Source organism: Nilaparvata lugens, chromosome 8 (genome assembly GCF_014356525.2).
Source record: "Nilaparvata lugens isolate BPH chromosome 8, ASM1435652v1, whole genome shotgun sequence".
Taxonomy (NCBI): Eukaryota; Metazoa; Arthropoda; class Insecta; order Hemiptera; family Delphacidae; genus Nilaparvata; species Nilaparvata lugens.
The window spans coordinates 18,393,339-18,409,241 of record NC_052511.1 but is presented as its reverse complement, the minus strand read 5'-3'; the positions used below and the strand labels follow the sequence as shown (position 1 = coordinate 18,409,241).

Genomic DNA, 15,903 nt, shown 5'->3' with positions numbered 1-15,903 from the left:
AAATATATCAAAAAGCATAATTCTACCTGGACCCTAGCCCTTTCTAGCATATTGCAATTTCAAAGCAAAAACCTAACCTAACCTTATGGAACATTATTAAATATAATCCAAAAAAACCTAACCACTAATCCCTAACCCCTTCACATTTAATAATTTAGATTTCAGAGCAAAATCCTAACCCCCTAACCTATCCTTTCACATTTGAAACATCAAAAAACATGACTCTAACTGCACCCTAGCCCCTTCTAGCATATTGCAATTCCAAAGCAAAAACCTAACCTATCCTAATAACACATTATTAAATATAACCTGAATAAAACCTAACCTCTAACCCATTCACATTTAATACTTCAGATTTGTTCGTCATCTTTAAAACAAAACATAAACATTTGGTTCATTTCATAAACATGTTCACAAAAATGTGGTTCATTTCATGAACATGTTCACAAAAATGTGGTTCATTTCATGAACATGTTCACAAACATGTGGTTCAGAGCAAAATCCTAACCCCCTAACCTATCCTTTTACCTTTGAAACATCAAAAAACATAACTCTACCTGGACCCTAGCCCCTTCTAGCATATTGCAATTTTTAAGCAAAAACCTAACCTATCCTAAAAAACATTATTGAATGTAACCTAAATAAAACCTAACCCCTAACTCTTTCACATTTGCAAATCGTACATTACCACTATAACGTGGACCTCACTATAGATACTCAAAGAATACTTTTGAATAACTATGTTATAACTGTGACTGTTGCTGGCCGTTACTCTGTTTCTGAGACAAAGAGAAGCTCCTCTTTTCAGTCACTTCAAATCATATGCCTTTTGGATCTGCGTCGAATTTTGTTGCTTCTCTTTGATCACAAAGTAGCGGATTGGGTAAGCAGCGTTTGAACGATTCTGTTGGTGTCCGTAGATTTTTTGGTTATTCCGCTCTTTCTCGTTTATACGTTTGTGTAAAATGCATGGTGATGGGATTATAAATTACTAGCTTTATAAAGTTATTCAATGTAAAATCTTAAGTATCGAACATATATTGGGTTGTATGGATAGAGATAAAGTCCTACAAGTTGGTTATTTTTTTATTTTAACACGCTTGCAAACCTGCGAAAATAGGAATGATTTTTACCAGAATATTCTTGTTGCATTTATATTAGTCATATTTGTAATTGTAACGCATAAATTTAATTATGAAACTTACTTGAAACTTCTTATTTGTGTGACAATGTTGTTTTTTTGCTGACCGGTATGTATTCTTAGGTAGCCTACTATGTGATGTTATAAAAGTGTCTTAAATTCATCATTTAAACTAATTATTTTTTAGTAAGGAATATTTTTTATTTGAATTGATTGTAATTCATTGCATTTGTAATGTATAGTTGAAATGTTTATACTTTGTGGAAATAAATTTGAATCTGTGTTTGAAAAAAATTGAATTTGGTAAATTATATTTTGAATGAGTAACTTACATGTGATAATTATTTATTCATATTATAGGCCTACTGCCCTGCACTATCACAGTAAAGATGAACAAAGAGGGGAGTGTTTTGCATATAACATCCAACCTCAAAATATCATCCAGAATCGATGATAAATATTTGCAAGATGAGCATAGTCTAGATGAGCATTTTGAAGTCAATGGAAAAATCTTTACTGGTAAGTTGACTATGAGCTTTTTATTCATTATTAATTAATAATAATGATTGAAATTTAAACTCGAATTGTTTCATAATTTGTGATTATATGAATAAAATAACTCTAAAGCTAAGTCTACACTATTCAGCAGAGCTACATGTAGCACAGCTATATAGCTCTGCTACAGGTTCATAAAGTGACACTGAAGATCTGCTATAGCGAATTTAAGCCTATTTTCTCTGTTATATAGCAGAAAATGAGCTATCCAAAATTTTCGGTATACATCAAAGAGAATCTGAGCTATATGTAGCTCTGCTACATGTCAATTTTTGTTTATAGCAGAGCTAGATATCACTGCAGGGACGTAACCAGGCCGCACTCCACCCGGGGCAAGAAATAAATTTGTCCCCCCCCCCTAGGTCCGATACCTCATGACTCATATACAATGACTCAACTAACTTAATATACCAATGAACCAAAATATGAATGTAATTAATAAATTTCATTTTTCCACAATTCATAAAATTTTCAAATACAATTTTACTCCAATCGGTCATAATATTTTAGAGAACTTGGTAAAATGTCAGTTTTTGTCTGTTTTGCGCCCCTCTAACTTGGCGCCTTATTATAATAAAAATTTACTCTCTTCAAGTGTTTATTTGCCTGAGAGACATCTCATTTTTCAATAACTCACTTGAAATTGAACAAAATTAACTATAAACTTGAAAATATCAGTTTTACTATTTACGTGAAATTTACCGATTTATTATTTTACATACTATACTAAACATGATACAGTAGTAACTAATTTGCTTTTAATTTCAGTACCTATTAACATTGCTACAAATCAAGCATGTTACATACCTCATTACGACATGAATAATAATATTCCTATTTTTGTGTTTCCAGAATCGAACTTTCTCTGCATAAATTGTGGACCCCAAGTTTCTATATTGAGAAACAGAAATGGCTCCAAATACAGCTTTTGGAGTGCTGATCAGACGACTAGAGACACCGTAACTAAGGTAGCAGCTACCTTATAAACTTATAAACGTTATAGCTTATAAACGCTTAGAAAGTAAGTTGCGAAGAAAACAGAAAGTATTCTAAGATAGCCCTAAATGACAAACAAAAACGATTTGAAGTCGCTGACACGATAATCAATAATTAATACAAATAAAATAAAAGGAAAACAACCCGAGGCTTAGCCTGTGAGTATCAGTTTTATATTTTTGTGTTTTATTATTCATTCAATGTATTCGAATGATACAAGTGTTGAAAGATTGTATCATGTAACGTACATCAATGTTACTAATTAATACAAACTGTTGCCGTATACAAGCGTAGAGTGAGCAGGTTGCTACTCTACATTGGGGCAGAGGCTTCGGAGGCTCTCCTAAATTCGCCTTATAGATAAATATTTCTTTTGAAAATGCCAGTATATTATTTCATATATTCATCCTTATTATTATTATTATTTCCCCCCACAATATTAAAATAAAGTTATGACTGCCGAAATTCTTGAGCGCCGTTGAGCTGAAATTTATTATCATCATTTGTATGTTTATATTGCAATAATATTTTGTTCATATTTTACTTCCAATTTCAAGCTATGTTTAAGTAGGTATCATAATTTCCTCAGTTCAATCCAGTGTATTTTAACTGTCTAATTTAGTTCGACTCCTCCCTGCACACGGACAAATCACCCACGCAGGGAGTATATCCATTATATTATTGTTATACTATTATTTGGTTGACATGGTTGAGTAATGAGATTCATGATAGTCAATTGTTCGATTCTCGTTATCGGGTATTTAGGTGTGACCGTGATAGATTGGTGTCTGGAAAGCGGTGGGGAGGGGGTGTACTTTGTGCAGTGAAAAACAGTTGGCATTCCCGACTTATTCATGTCCGGGCGACAGCGCGCTATGAATCTTTACTTGTCAAGTTATCTACACAAGATAAAGTAATCTTTATCAATGTTGTCTATTTCTCCCCTGAATCTGGTCTTCTCGATTACTGTGACTTCTTTGATTTTATTGAAAGTGATAATAATATTTTTTCACATGATTTATTAATATTGGGTGAATTTAGGGTGAATTTTGTGTGAATTTATTAATATTGGGTGACACAGAATATTGGGTGACTTTAATCTGAATGAAATAAATGGTTCAAGTTTTAATTTTGTTGGTGGTCCTAGTAAATATGCCAGACTGATGAATTGCATGTGTTTATTCAACTTAGTATCCTTTAATAATGTTTTAAATGCCAAAACTCTTGATCTAGTGCTGAGTAATCTACCTCTAATTGTTTTGCACGAAACAAGCTCTCTGCTTGCTGAAGATCCACATCACCCAAGCTTAGATATTAGTTTTTTTGATTAAAAAGAGCCTCTTGCATCCCCCTTTGAGTATTGAGTATTACAATTTTAAAAAAGCAAACTACTATGAATCTTATCTCACACTTAGAGATTCAGATTGGCATAGACTTTATGAATTCAACGATGTCGATCTCGCTGTAGACTATTTTTACGATTTATTAAATTATGCTTTCGCTTCGCATGTGCCCAAAAATAAAAATATTATTAAATCGAAGTATCCGGTTTGGTTTACTAGAAGCATTATCCAGATGATTAAATTAAAAAAGAAATGTGCACGGAAAAAATCTTTTTCGGGATATTTGAACAAATTCAAGGAATTGAGAGCTGCAATAAAAAGTGAAATCAACATAGCACAACAAAATTATATAGAATCTCTACAAAATAACATAAATTCAAACGTTAAACACTTCTGGAACTATGTTGCGAGTAAAAAAGAGTCTAGATCGGACTCAAAGTGTTTTGAGTGGAATGGACGTGCAGGTATACCGATCGGGAAGTACCGCAGGCTTTTGCTGATTATTTCTCATCTGTTTACAATAACAGCAACAACCGTAATAACATCCAACATAATAATGATAATGAATCATATGACAGCATTTCCTCATCTCCTCATCTTGACATATTACAAGTTTCATATATTTCTGAAAATGAAGTAAATTCAGCTATAAATAAACTTGAAGCAACTAGATCTTGTGGGCCTGACGGTGTACCAGCATACATTATAAAAGGTTGTAGAGATATTCTTATTCAACCTTTACAATTTATCTTCAATTTGTCCTTGAGATCGAATAAATATCATAAAAAATGGAAAGCTGCAAGGGTGACACCTGTTCATAAGACTGGTGGAAAGAATATAATCTCGAATTTTCGTCCCATTACTATCCTCAATTCTCCAAGTAAGGTCTTTGAATATATTTTATATAGCAAAGTTTTCAACCATGTAAGACCCGCAATTTCCTCATTCCAACATGGTTTTATGCCATCGCGCTCAACTATAACTAATCTGTTGCAGTTCACCCAATCTGTCTCTTCGCAGCTAGACATGCATGGTCGTATGGATGTTATCTATTTAGATTACAAAAAAGCCTTTGATTCGGTGGATTTTGGGATTCTGTTGAAAAAATTTAAATGGTTTTGCCTGTCTGATTGCATTTTTTGAGAGTTATCTAACCGATAGGATGTCTTATGTGGTTTTTAATAATCACAGATCTCTTTACTTTACCAATTCTTCTGGGGTTCCACAGGGATCAAACCGTGGTCCCTTGTTGTTCGTCCTACTCATGAATGATCTGCCTGACCATATTAAAGAATCTAGTATTTTGCTTTTTGCAGACGATGTAAAACTTTTCAGACCTATTTCTAGTCTGGAGGATTGCTCACTCTTGCAGCGGGATCTGAATGCGATTCATGACTGGTGTATGAGAAATAGATTGGAAATAAATATATCAAAAACAAAATACATGATATTCACACGTCAGAAAAATCCTTTTCATTACAATTACAATATTAATAATGCAATCCTCGATTGTGTTATCCGTATAAAGGACCTGGGCGTCATAATGGACCCTACTCTTGAGTTTAAGGAACACCTAACACATGTTATGAATGGTGCTAATAGGTTGCTAGGGGTTTTATTTCGAAATTGTAGGCCTTTTACAGCATGTGATGTTGTTTTGAAATTGTACTATGCTACAATGAGGAGTAAACTTGAATATGCTGCTTTAGTTTGGGCTCCATTTCACAGCAGCGCTATTCTTGATTTAGAAAAAATTTAGAATAAATTTTTAAGGTATCTTTATTTTAAAAAGTTCAACGCATTCTGTCCGATAGCTTTTTCAACAGACAATCTAAGGTTGATATTTAATGTTCAAAGATTGGAAGAAAGGAGATCTGTCAGTTCCCTCTTGCTATTATATAATATTCTAAACAATCAACTATTCATGCCAGAATTTATAAGTATGTTGCAACTTCATGTCCCGTTTAATAGACCAAGACCAAATATTCTGTTTCACATGCCATTTATCAGAACGACTCATCATTGCAATTCTTACATAATAATATACAGAACTTTACGTTTGTACAATAGAATGAGCCACTGCATTGATCCGTTTGCTGACCGTTTCCAAACCTTTAAGAAATCCTGTGAACTAGCATATCGCTCTATAGCTGACTCATGATTGATAAATAATTATACTAATCTCCCTCATTTTTTTCTCTCTCTTCTAAAGCCCTATTTTTCCTCTATTCTCTATTTTATTCTTTATTTTATTTTTCTTATTATTTTTATTTCATTCTTCTTCATTTTCTATTATCATTGGTTTATTTTATTTTTTCATTTCGCCTCTTCTTATCTTATTAGTATTCAAAAATTGTGTTTACAATTTTATTTTATTTTTCATTCTTATTTTGCATCAAATATTATGTATCTAAACTAGTTGATGTCAATAAGGCTCTTCATGGATTTATTCTGTGAGCTTTTGTACGTAAATAAATAAATAAATTTTGTAAATATGTTTTTTATTAATAAATTTGTATTTGAAAAAACCTAATGCGTGTATAAGATCCTGTTCTTGGTAACTTCAATTGGTGATGTTTTGCAGATTACCTGTATCATAGAAGTGAATATTGGCACTGGAGTACCTCTTTTGGCGGCTGGTACAGACGAAGGTCTGCTCTGTTTCTATTACACGGGCGTGTCGAGGATTTTGCGCGCTGTGCAGTTTGGACAGAAGGTGAGAAATACATTTTTCCTCCACCTCCTGTCTAAAGTGCTTACTTTACTCCCTGGAACATAATACTAAAGTGTCACTTTTTCGCTCTCGGGAGGAAAAAACAGGAAAACTCCCTAGAGCGTAAAAGTAACTCAATTTAAATAACATGGAAAGCATCTCTATTTTAAAAACGTACATTTGAAATAGGTTAGAAGGTCTAAGCTCAGATGAGGAAGCATATAGAGTAGTCATTAAACCAACTGAATTCAATACCTCAAACTGACATTTGATCAATATATGAAATTTTGTTTGTATGCTAAAATTATTACAAACTTCATATCACTATACTAAAAAAAATGTATAAATTTTTTATTCCATGTTTTTCAAAATACCAGCCAACGAATATTCCTCATTAACTAATCAAATTTGAATCGGGAACTTCATCATAGTTGTAGTTGTGGCGGCCATTGTTGTTACAACTTTTGCCGACAGATAGCTCATAGCGCTGTCGGCGGAGAACTGTGATTACAAGCCAGCCCAGCTGTTTACTTTTTAGATTATGTTGTAGCACATTGTTTGGTCACATACGTTTTTAAAAATTATTTTATTTGCAGTTTTTATAAAAATGTAGGTGGAAGAAAAATGGTGTGTATATCACGAGTGAAAAATGTTTTTTTCCCTCAGGAAAATTGTTGCTCTCGGCTTCGCCTCGGGCTTCAAACTTTTCCCTCAGGGAGAAAAACAGTACTTTTCACTCTAGATATACAAATAACTATTATTTGATGCAATATCTCTTCCACTAGGAACACTATCTCACTATAGTGAAGTCCACTTTATAATGACAGTATTTGATAAACAATGTTGTTATCCTTGTCTATCATTCCACAAAACAGATATCATTTTCCAGCTCCGCAACGCTGCCAGATCGGTTTTGGAAAATAAAATTATTAATGTGGAAAATAAAATTATTAATTAACAAAATATTCAATCTTAATTATGAAATTTATTATCTAATCTTTTGAAAATATATTTTCTTGACAGTAAAATATAATTGTTAATCTTTAACAAGAATGAACAGTTCATATTTCATCAAATATACGGATATCTTCTACCCTCCACAGATGGCAGTGGCAAGGCAGTAATAGGTAACGCTGATAATAGGTAACGCCCTTCTCCACTGCTATTATAGCATGGACCTCACTATAGTTGCTGCTGGATTTGAATAGTATACGATTATACTTTGAAGCCCTCCGTTAATCTTTTATAAACGTCATGTTTCAAGCGTCAACAGTCAACAGTTGTACTCAACAGCTTCAATCGTCAACATTCAACAGCTTCGATCGTCAACGGTCAACAGTTTCAATCGGCAACGGTTTGACGATTGAAGCTGTTGAGTTTTCAATCGACATCAGTCGACAGTTTTGATCGTCAACGGTCAGCAGTTTCAATCGTCAACAGTCAACAATTGCATCCAACTATTTCAATCGTCAACAGTCAACAATCGCATTCAACAGTTTCAATCGTCAACAGTCAACAATTGCATTCAACAGTTTCAATCGTCAACAGTCAACAATTGCATCCAACTATTTCAATCGTCAACAGTCAAAAATCGCATTCAACAGTTTGAATCTTCAACAGTCAACAATCTATTGCATTCAACAGTTTCAATCGTCAACAGTCAACAATTGCATTCAACAATTTCAATCGTCAACAGTCAACAATTGCATCCAACTATTTCAATCGTCAACAGTTAACAATTGAATTCAACAGTTACAATCGTCAACAGTCAACAGTTGTATTTAACAGTTTCAATCGTCAACAGACAACAGTTGTATTAAACAGTTTCAATCGTCAACAGTTGTAATGAGATCTTATAAGGATTACTCTCCGAAATCAGTTTCATTATTTTTGAAGTAAAGAAATACAAAACGATGATTGTCCGGTTAGTTCAGTTAGAAGTAAATTGTTTGTAGCTGAATGCATAATTATCCTATCTTGTTTTGCAGATCGTGTCACTGGCTCTATTGGACAATGGCGACCACTCGGCGGTGGGTAACTGGGTCACACTGCCTGAGGAACTGGCGATGATGAACGGAGTGCTGGCCGTGGGGCTCGATGGGGGTGCTGTCTACCTTGTCGATATGTGTCATCATTGGCTCAAACTGAGTTAGTTTTACTCACTTTTTCACACATTAATTTGTTTTTATCGGGTTCTCTGCATTAATTCTAGAGTAGAAACTTGTATTGATATAGAGAGATATGTTAAATCAAACAGAGTAAGTTTGGCTCAAATTGAGAAATATTTTGAATCGAACAGAGTTCATTGGCTCAAACACAGTTAATTTTACACACTTTTACACTCATTTTTTACTCACTTTTAACTCATTAATTTGTTTTTTATCGGGTGCTCTTAATTTATTCTAGAGTAGAAACTTGTATTGATGTAGAGAAATATGTTAAATCAAATAGAGTAAATAAGTAAGGCTCAAATTTAGAAATATTTTGAATCGAACAGAGCTCATTGGCTTTAACATAGTTAATTTTACTCACTTCTACACTCATTTTTTACTCACTTTTACACTCATTAATTTGTTTTTTATCGGGTGCTCTGCATTTATTCTAGAGTAGAAACTTGTATTGATGTAGAGAAATATGCTAAATCAAACAGAGTAAGTTTGGCTCAAATTGAGATATATTTCGTATTGAACAGAATTCATTGGATCAGACAGAGTTAGTTTTACTCACTTTTTCACTTATCAATTTGAAACAAAGTTTCATTGGATCAAACAGAGTTAGTTTTACTCACTTTTTCACTTATAAATTTTTTTGTCGTGTGCTCTGCATTCATTCGTGTGTAGAAACTTGTATTGATGTTGAGAAATATGTTTCACTTCAAATGAAATCAAATTTTTATTTTCAAATAAACATTGCCAAGAAACAAATAGTCTAGACAGAATGTCTACGTAGAATTTGTGTGCTTGAAAGGATATCGTCGGTTCTTATCTATTTATTAGTTTTATTTACAAATTTTTGAAGATTACAGGAAATGCCTTAATAATAGACTAATAAAAAAAACAGTCTCTATTAATACAGTTTGATTGAACTTGTTACTGTAATTAGTTGTAGCGCGCAAAACAGTATTCATAAATAGGGTATCTGTAGTTTAAATTTATCTTGTAACTGTGTAATCAATATTTTTAGTTGAAGATAAAGGAAACTAAATGACAACAATAATGATGGGATACCTCAGGACCTCCCAAATACCTAAAGGTATTTTTTTAGGAGGTCCTGGTTACATTTAACAGGTATCAATAACCATTTTGCATCAGCTGATTCTACTTGAGATTGTACTAATCCTGGATTAAAATCCTGGATCTCTCTCAGTGGAACCCAGCATATGAGTGGATTAACCACCTATTTACATTCCACACAATTCAAAAAGTGCAATAAACTGATTGAGAAATTAGTCTATCTTGCAGTTTGTAGTAATATTCACATACATTTATCCTCTATGTACATTTTGTCGTATATGAATCACCATTTTACAGTACAAAAACATCAGTGACAAAAATAAACGTATTTTTATATTTTTTTCTTGTTTTGTAGGTATCCAAAAAGGCGGTCCAGTTACCATTGAAATTCCTAGTCAACTATTGTTGATAAATTTGCGCACAGATACAGCCAATGATATACAGGCGAAAAAGGAGTATGCCGACTGTCATCCTGGGGAAACGCTAGCCATATTTCTCAATGGTGAGTATCAAATTATAATTTATTCACAATTTATTGATAAAGAAGCTCTACCATTTATACAGAGTAATTCATATGTATGGGAACCCTTCAATAAATTGGAGACTGTTGTAGATATAATACTGTAACTTCCAGGATGAGTTATTGGTCAAATACTTTACCTTTTGACGTACAACTGAATTTCAACCCCTCATAAGGGGTAAAAGTTAACTTTATCAATTATTTCTTTAAAAACTTAAACTTCAATCAGACGCCATTTTGTATAAAAGTATCATAGAACATTTTTATTGATGTCATCTTTCTTGTTTTAGAAAGGCCTTTAAAATGATGTACCACATAATGGTATTAACATTTAAAATATTTGAGTTACAACCCCTACGTCACCCCCTTATGAGGGGTTGAAATTCAGTTGTACGTCAAAAGGTAGAGTATTTGACCAATAACTTATACTGAAAGTTACAGTATTATATCTACAACAGTCTCCAACTTAATGAAGGGTTCCCATATATATGACTCACTCTGTATATGAACACAAAAATAACACAGCATAAAACAAAAACTAATCTGAAGAAAAGTAAGGATAGTCTAAAGGTGCGTACAGACTTTCGCTCTGCTCCGCAACCGAACGTCACTCCAGCAGAGCGATTGATGATCGACCGGGGAGCAACAGTGGTTCGACCGGGGAACGCGAGAAGATCTAACATCTTCCGTAACGTTCATGATGGGTGCGTAGACTGTGGTTCGATGGAGGAACGAAGGCGGTACGAGGGCGGAGCGTGCTCGGTGCTGGTTGGAAACGCGTATATGTGTACGCAGCTTAACATAGACAGGTCTTTTAACCATATCGTTGGTCAACCAGCGCTCACCCCTGATATATTTTCTTAGTTTTTTTTTAGTTTTAGTTGAAAGCCTAACTCTGTTACCCTGAATGTTCATGTAGATTTCAGTTAGTTTTCTAAAGGGAGGGGGTGATTATATAATATACTATAGTCTGAGAGATATTACTTTTAACATGAAGAGGGGAAACTGATTTCTCCTTTCACAGTTTGTAGCATGGACAGAGTAGTGGAGAGGAGTAAGCATGCTGCAAACCATTGGATGCTGACACAATAGTAGGGAGAATGCTGTTAAGTAGATAGATGACTTTGTAAATTGACCGTGAGAAATTACTTTTAACACGGCTCTTTCTCGAAGACGGAGAGGTCCGATGCTCTATCCTTCACTAATCACTCCCACTACCTATAATAACTACCTGCTACCTTAAGGTGCGTACAGATTTACGCGCCGCGAACATGAGCGATTCACTTTTAATCAGGTGTTGCCAAGCTTTTTATATCTATGTCTTACCGTTTCTGTAAAAGTACAGATATACAAATATACAGATATACAAATATACAGATCAGCCGATTAAAAGTGAATTGCTCATGTTCGCGGCGCGTATATCTGTACGCACCTTTATAGCAGCATTCTCCTTCTTTTGTGTCTGTGTGAGAGAGCTTCCCTCCATCTATTGCTGGCAATGTTCCAAGTCGTTTACTGGTCGGCAGGTATATTGGTTTGTGTATGTTACGGAGATGTGTTCATCACAAGAACGTGAAGTAAAATGACACGGCGCATCTAATTGTGCGCAGGATGTCCGTCTGTGTCTATGCTACAAACTGTGGAAGGAGAAATGGGTTTCTCCTCTTCATGTTAAAAGTAATATCTCACAGACTTTAGTAAAATGATGACTAGTAAAATGACTTTTATTTACACTTGATCACTCCCGTGTTGTCGGATGGGCACGTTAAACTGTCGGTCCCGGCTGAAGTATGACAGTCGTAAGGCCCATTGACGGCTTAAATGATATATTCAGGCGGTGGGACCTTCCCGCAAGGGACTCCCCACCAACAAAAGCCATACGAATTTACTTTACTATTTACACTTTACAATAAAAGTGATGTGGGCGAAGTCGAGGCAATAAGAGCCCCCCTCTTCCACTCAACCCCTCAATACTAGAGGGAGTGATTAGTGAAGGAAAGAGTATCAGGCCTCTATGTCTTCGAGAGAGAGAGAGCCATGTAAAAAGTAATATTTCTCGAACTATTGGAAGCAAGTTTCCAACAAGTACTGTGATATCAGACGATCAATTGTTTTGTTATTATATGTTTGATTTTTCTTACAGAGAGCAACCTCGATCAGTTCAGAAAGGTGATGGCGTCACACCTTGGATCCCCGGTCTACAGAAGGAGCTTGGATAACAGCGTAGATGAGTTCCACCTGGTGGTGACTGCCCTCGCTTATTTCAAGGAAATCGCCTGTCTGGCAGTTGGATTCAATACGGGTTGCTTTCAGTTGTGGCACATGTCACTTTTCCGACTCATGTAAGTGGACAGTTTTCGACTTTCCGACATTCTAACGATTCTAATGTTGAGTAACTTTTCTCCAAAAGATACGTCTATTTAGTCGTAGACCTGAACGTTAGTGTCTGTGGCTTTGACGTATGTAATTTCAAGTTTCAAGTTTTTATTGGGCCAGTTGAACATAGAAGTTACATATAGCCAAGTCACAATTCACATTAAAGAAACATACAATAAATTGCACAGATACAATACATACAATAGACAATAATAAATAAAACAGATCAGTTAAAGCAAATTTACAATTAGATCAGATAATTTAGTCTCCTGTACTTGGGTATCAATAGACAAAAAAAGCATTATATTAAATTGACTAGGGTGTTGTGAACAGCAGTAATGAATTCCTCTACTGAGTAAAATTGATTCACAATCAACCAGGATCCAAGTACTTGGAGAAAACGTTTATTTGGCAAGGATCTAACTTGAGTTGGTAGCAAGTTATGGAATTTGTAGCCTATCACAGGGTAGCTCGACTTGGACTTTTCAAGTCTTCATCTTGGTATATACTCTCACGGTTTCTTGTGAAGTGACTGTGAATGTCATTGCTCTTTGGTAGCCTATTCTGCATCTGATGAATATCCTTCAAACATTGATAGATGAACTCATTAATGAAGGATAGAATGCCATTTTTAGAAAGAAGGGGCTTACAGTGATCGAGATAGCCCGCCCCAGAAATCACCCGGACCGCTCTCTTCTGAATTAACAGCACTTTAGAAGTGCTAGATGCATGACCCCACAATTTCAAACCATAACTCATCCTCGAATGAAAAAAAACAAAATAGGCCTGTCTGACCATCGAAATTGGCAGTTCAGACATCAGCCTTCTCAGTAGATAGACAATGCTGCCGAGACTGGAGCACACCATGTCTATATGAGGTTCCCAGAGTAACTTGGCATCAAGAGTGAACCCCAATAATCGGACTGGCTGCAAATACTCACTGACATCTGATAGAGAGAACAATATACTTTGGGTTTTTGCCTCATTCAGAGACAATCTGTTTAGTGAGAACCAATCTCTAGACATCTGTATAATACGTGCAATGAATAATCCACTTGTCAGCTGATTGATTACGAATATTTCTATAACAATCGATTAAAACCGAGGAGATTTTTTGATGGAAAGTTTTGTAAAAGCATTGCTAGCAATGGCGCGCCGCAAACTGCACCCAGCCGAGAATTTTCCACGAAATTGATTTCCACGCGTGGATCTGTTTTTGATTTTTTCACAGTTTTCGTGGAACGTGGGTCACTCGTTCGTTGTACAACTAGCCTACAACTAGCGCATGCGCTAGTCTTTGAAAACTTTCATGAATTCAATCCCTAATAAATTATACGTACACCGATAGGCTACACCAATGTACCTAGAATACATGTATTCTACATGTAGACTTCACTACATGTTTCTAGCATGTCGAAAGTTTCATGTTTTCTGCTCGAAATGTTTCGACATTGATGAACATAATCATTAATTAAAAAATAACTATGGGTCGGATAAAAATGATTCAGACACCAATAGTAAGAAGACATTTTCCCCGTTATTTTGATATAAAATTCTCACTCATTACGACATCCCTTAATTCTAAGGGAAGTTATAATATTTATAAGAGAAACATATTTTGGCGATGTTATCATTTCTTTATTTTCTTAATTTTTTGGCAACACAATTTTTTTCGTAATTTCTTCGGTTGGAGGTTGGAGGGCCAGTCAATATAAGTTGAGACAATTCACTTCCAGTAACAACAAGAAAAATTATGTAATGTCAGTCATTTAGAGAAGAAACAAAGAAATTCATATTACAAATAGCGTGATTTTTCTCTACTTAATATAGGTATGAATCTAATAAAACAATATAAAAATCTTGTAGTACCCTTCATCTTTTAAAAACTTTAAGATGGTTCAATAGTTGAACTGCCATTGAACTATCTTGAAGTTTTTAAAAAATGAAGGGTACTACAAGATTTTTATATTGTTTTAATACAGTTTTTTCGGCTATACTCGGCTTTTGTCGAGGTAGCCATCCATGTTCCACTCTACCGTGGGTTCACTTTGGGTTGACAGTAATCCACTTGTCAGTTGATTGATTATGAATAATTCTATAGCAATGATTTACAAAGTGTCTACGGCGTGGGTTGCTTTTCGTGGATTAGCGTGGGTCTACTTTGCGGCGGGCCTTATGTCATTGATTGTGATGTTGCAATGTTCACATTATAGCATGTTCGTAGGTTAATAACTATTACAGTTGAATGCATGATTATTTCGGTTTGCAGCTACATGTCGCCGCTGATGCAAGACACCCAGCTGATGCCGGTGGCTGGATTCAGCTGGCAAGAGCCGACCGATGACCCACACAGTGTGTGCTTCATATGGGCGGCCCACCAATCACCCAGTCATCTGGCTGCCAGGCCCTTCGCTGCCATGTACATGACCTCGTTCACCACCAAGAGGCATATCGACGGATATGGCTGCTTCTATGAGGTCAGTCAACCAATCATTCAATCTCAAAACGTTTCATTCAATTATATTAACATGTATTTCAGATATTTCATTAGTTTTTTTATTCAAACAATCGTCAATTTACATAGCCTCATTCAACATCGAGAGGCACATCGACGAATGCTTCTATGAGGCCAGTCAAGCCACGCTTCAGTTTGCTTGTTCAACCAATCATCGTCAATCATTCAATCTCAAAACGTTCCAAGTATCAATCAATCATGTTAATCACTTTTGAACAATTAATTACGACTTAGCAGTCAGGTATTTATAAATAAAAGCTATTAGCTTCTACTCACATTAGTGTAGCGCTTTCGGACACTAGGCCCTTCATCAACACTGGTTGTTACTTCTGTTGTTGAATACATATGTTTAGTAAGCAGCGTGGGTTGTGGGAGTGGCGGGATTTTAATTGTTCAAAAGTGATTATTTAACAAGCAGTTCGTAATGGAATCAAACATTGAAGAAAATCATGTTAACATAAATTTCATGCATTTCATTTAATCCATTTACACTATCACAAAAAATAAATTA

General features: G+C 35.0%; 1 protein-coding gene across 1 annotated transcript in view; it reads left to right on the top strand.

Moving 5' to 3' along the window:
• The first annotated feature begins 1,495 nt into the window (after positions 1 to 1,495).
• Positions 1,496 to 15,903, top strand: part of LOC111063625 (protein ELYS) — a 35,541-nt gene continuing 21,133 nt past the window's right edge. Inside the window, exons 1-7 of the mRNA XM_039434153.1 lie at positions 1,496 to 1,660; positions 2,549 to 2,664; positions 6,620 to 6,751; positions 8,737 to 8,896; positions 10,337 to 10,483; positions 12,645 to 12,843; positions 15,147 to 15,354. Of these exons, the coding sequence (XP_039290087.1) occupies positions 1,531 to 1,660; positions 2,549 to 2,664; positions 6,620 to 6,751; positions 8,737 to 8,896; positions 10,337 to 10,483; positions 12,645 to 12,843; positions 15,147 to 15,354 (1,092 nt within the window). The 5' untranslated portion in view covers positions 1,496 to 1,530. The remainder of the gene's footprint in view (positions 1,661 to 2,548; positions 2,665 to 6,619; positions 6,752 to 8,736; positions 8,897 to 10,336; positions 10,484 to 12,644; positions 12,844 to 15,146; positions 15,355 to 15,903) is intronic.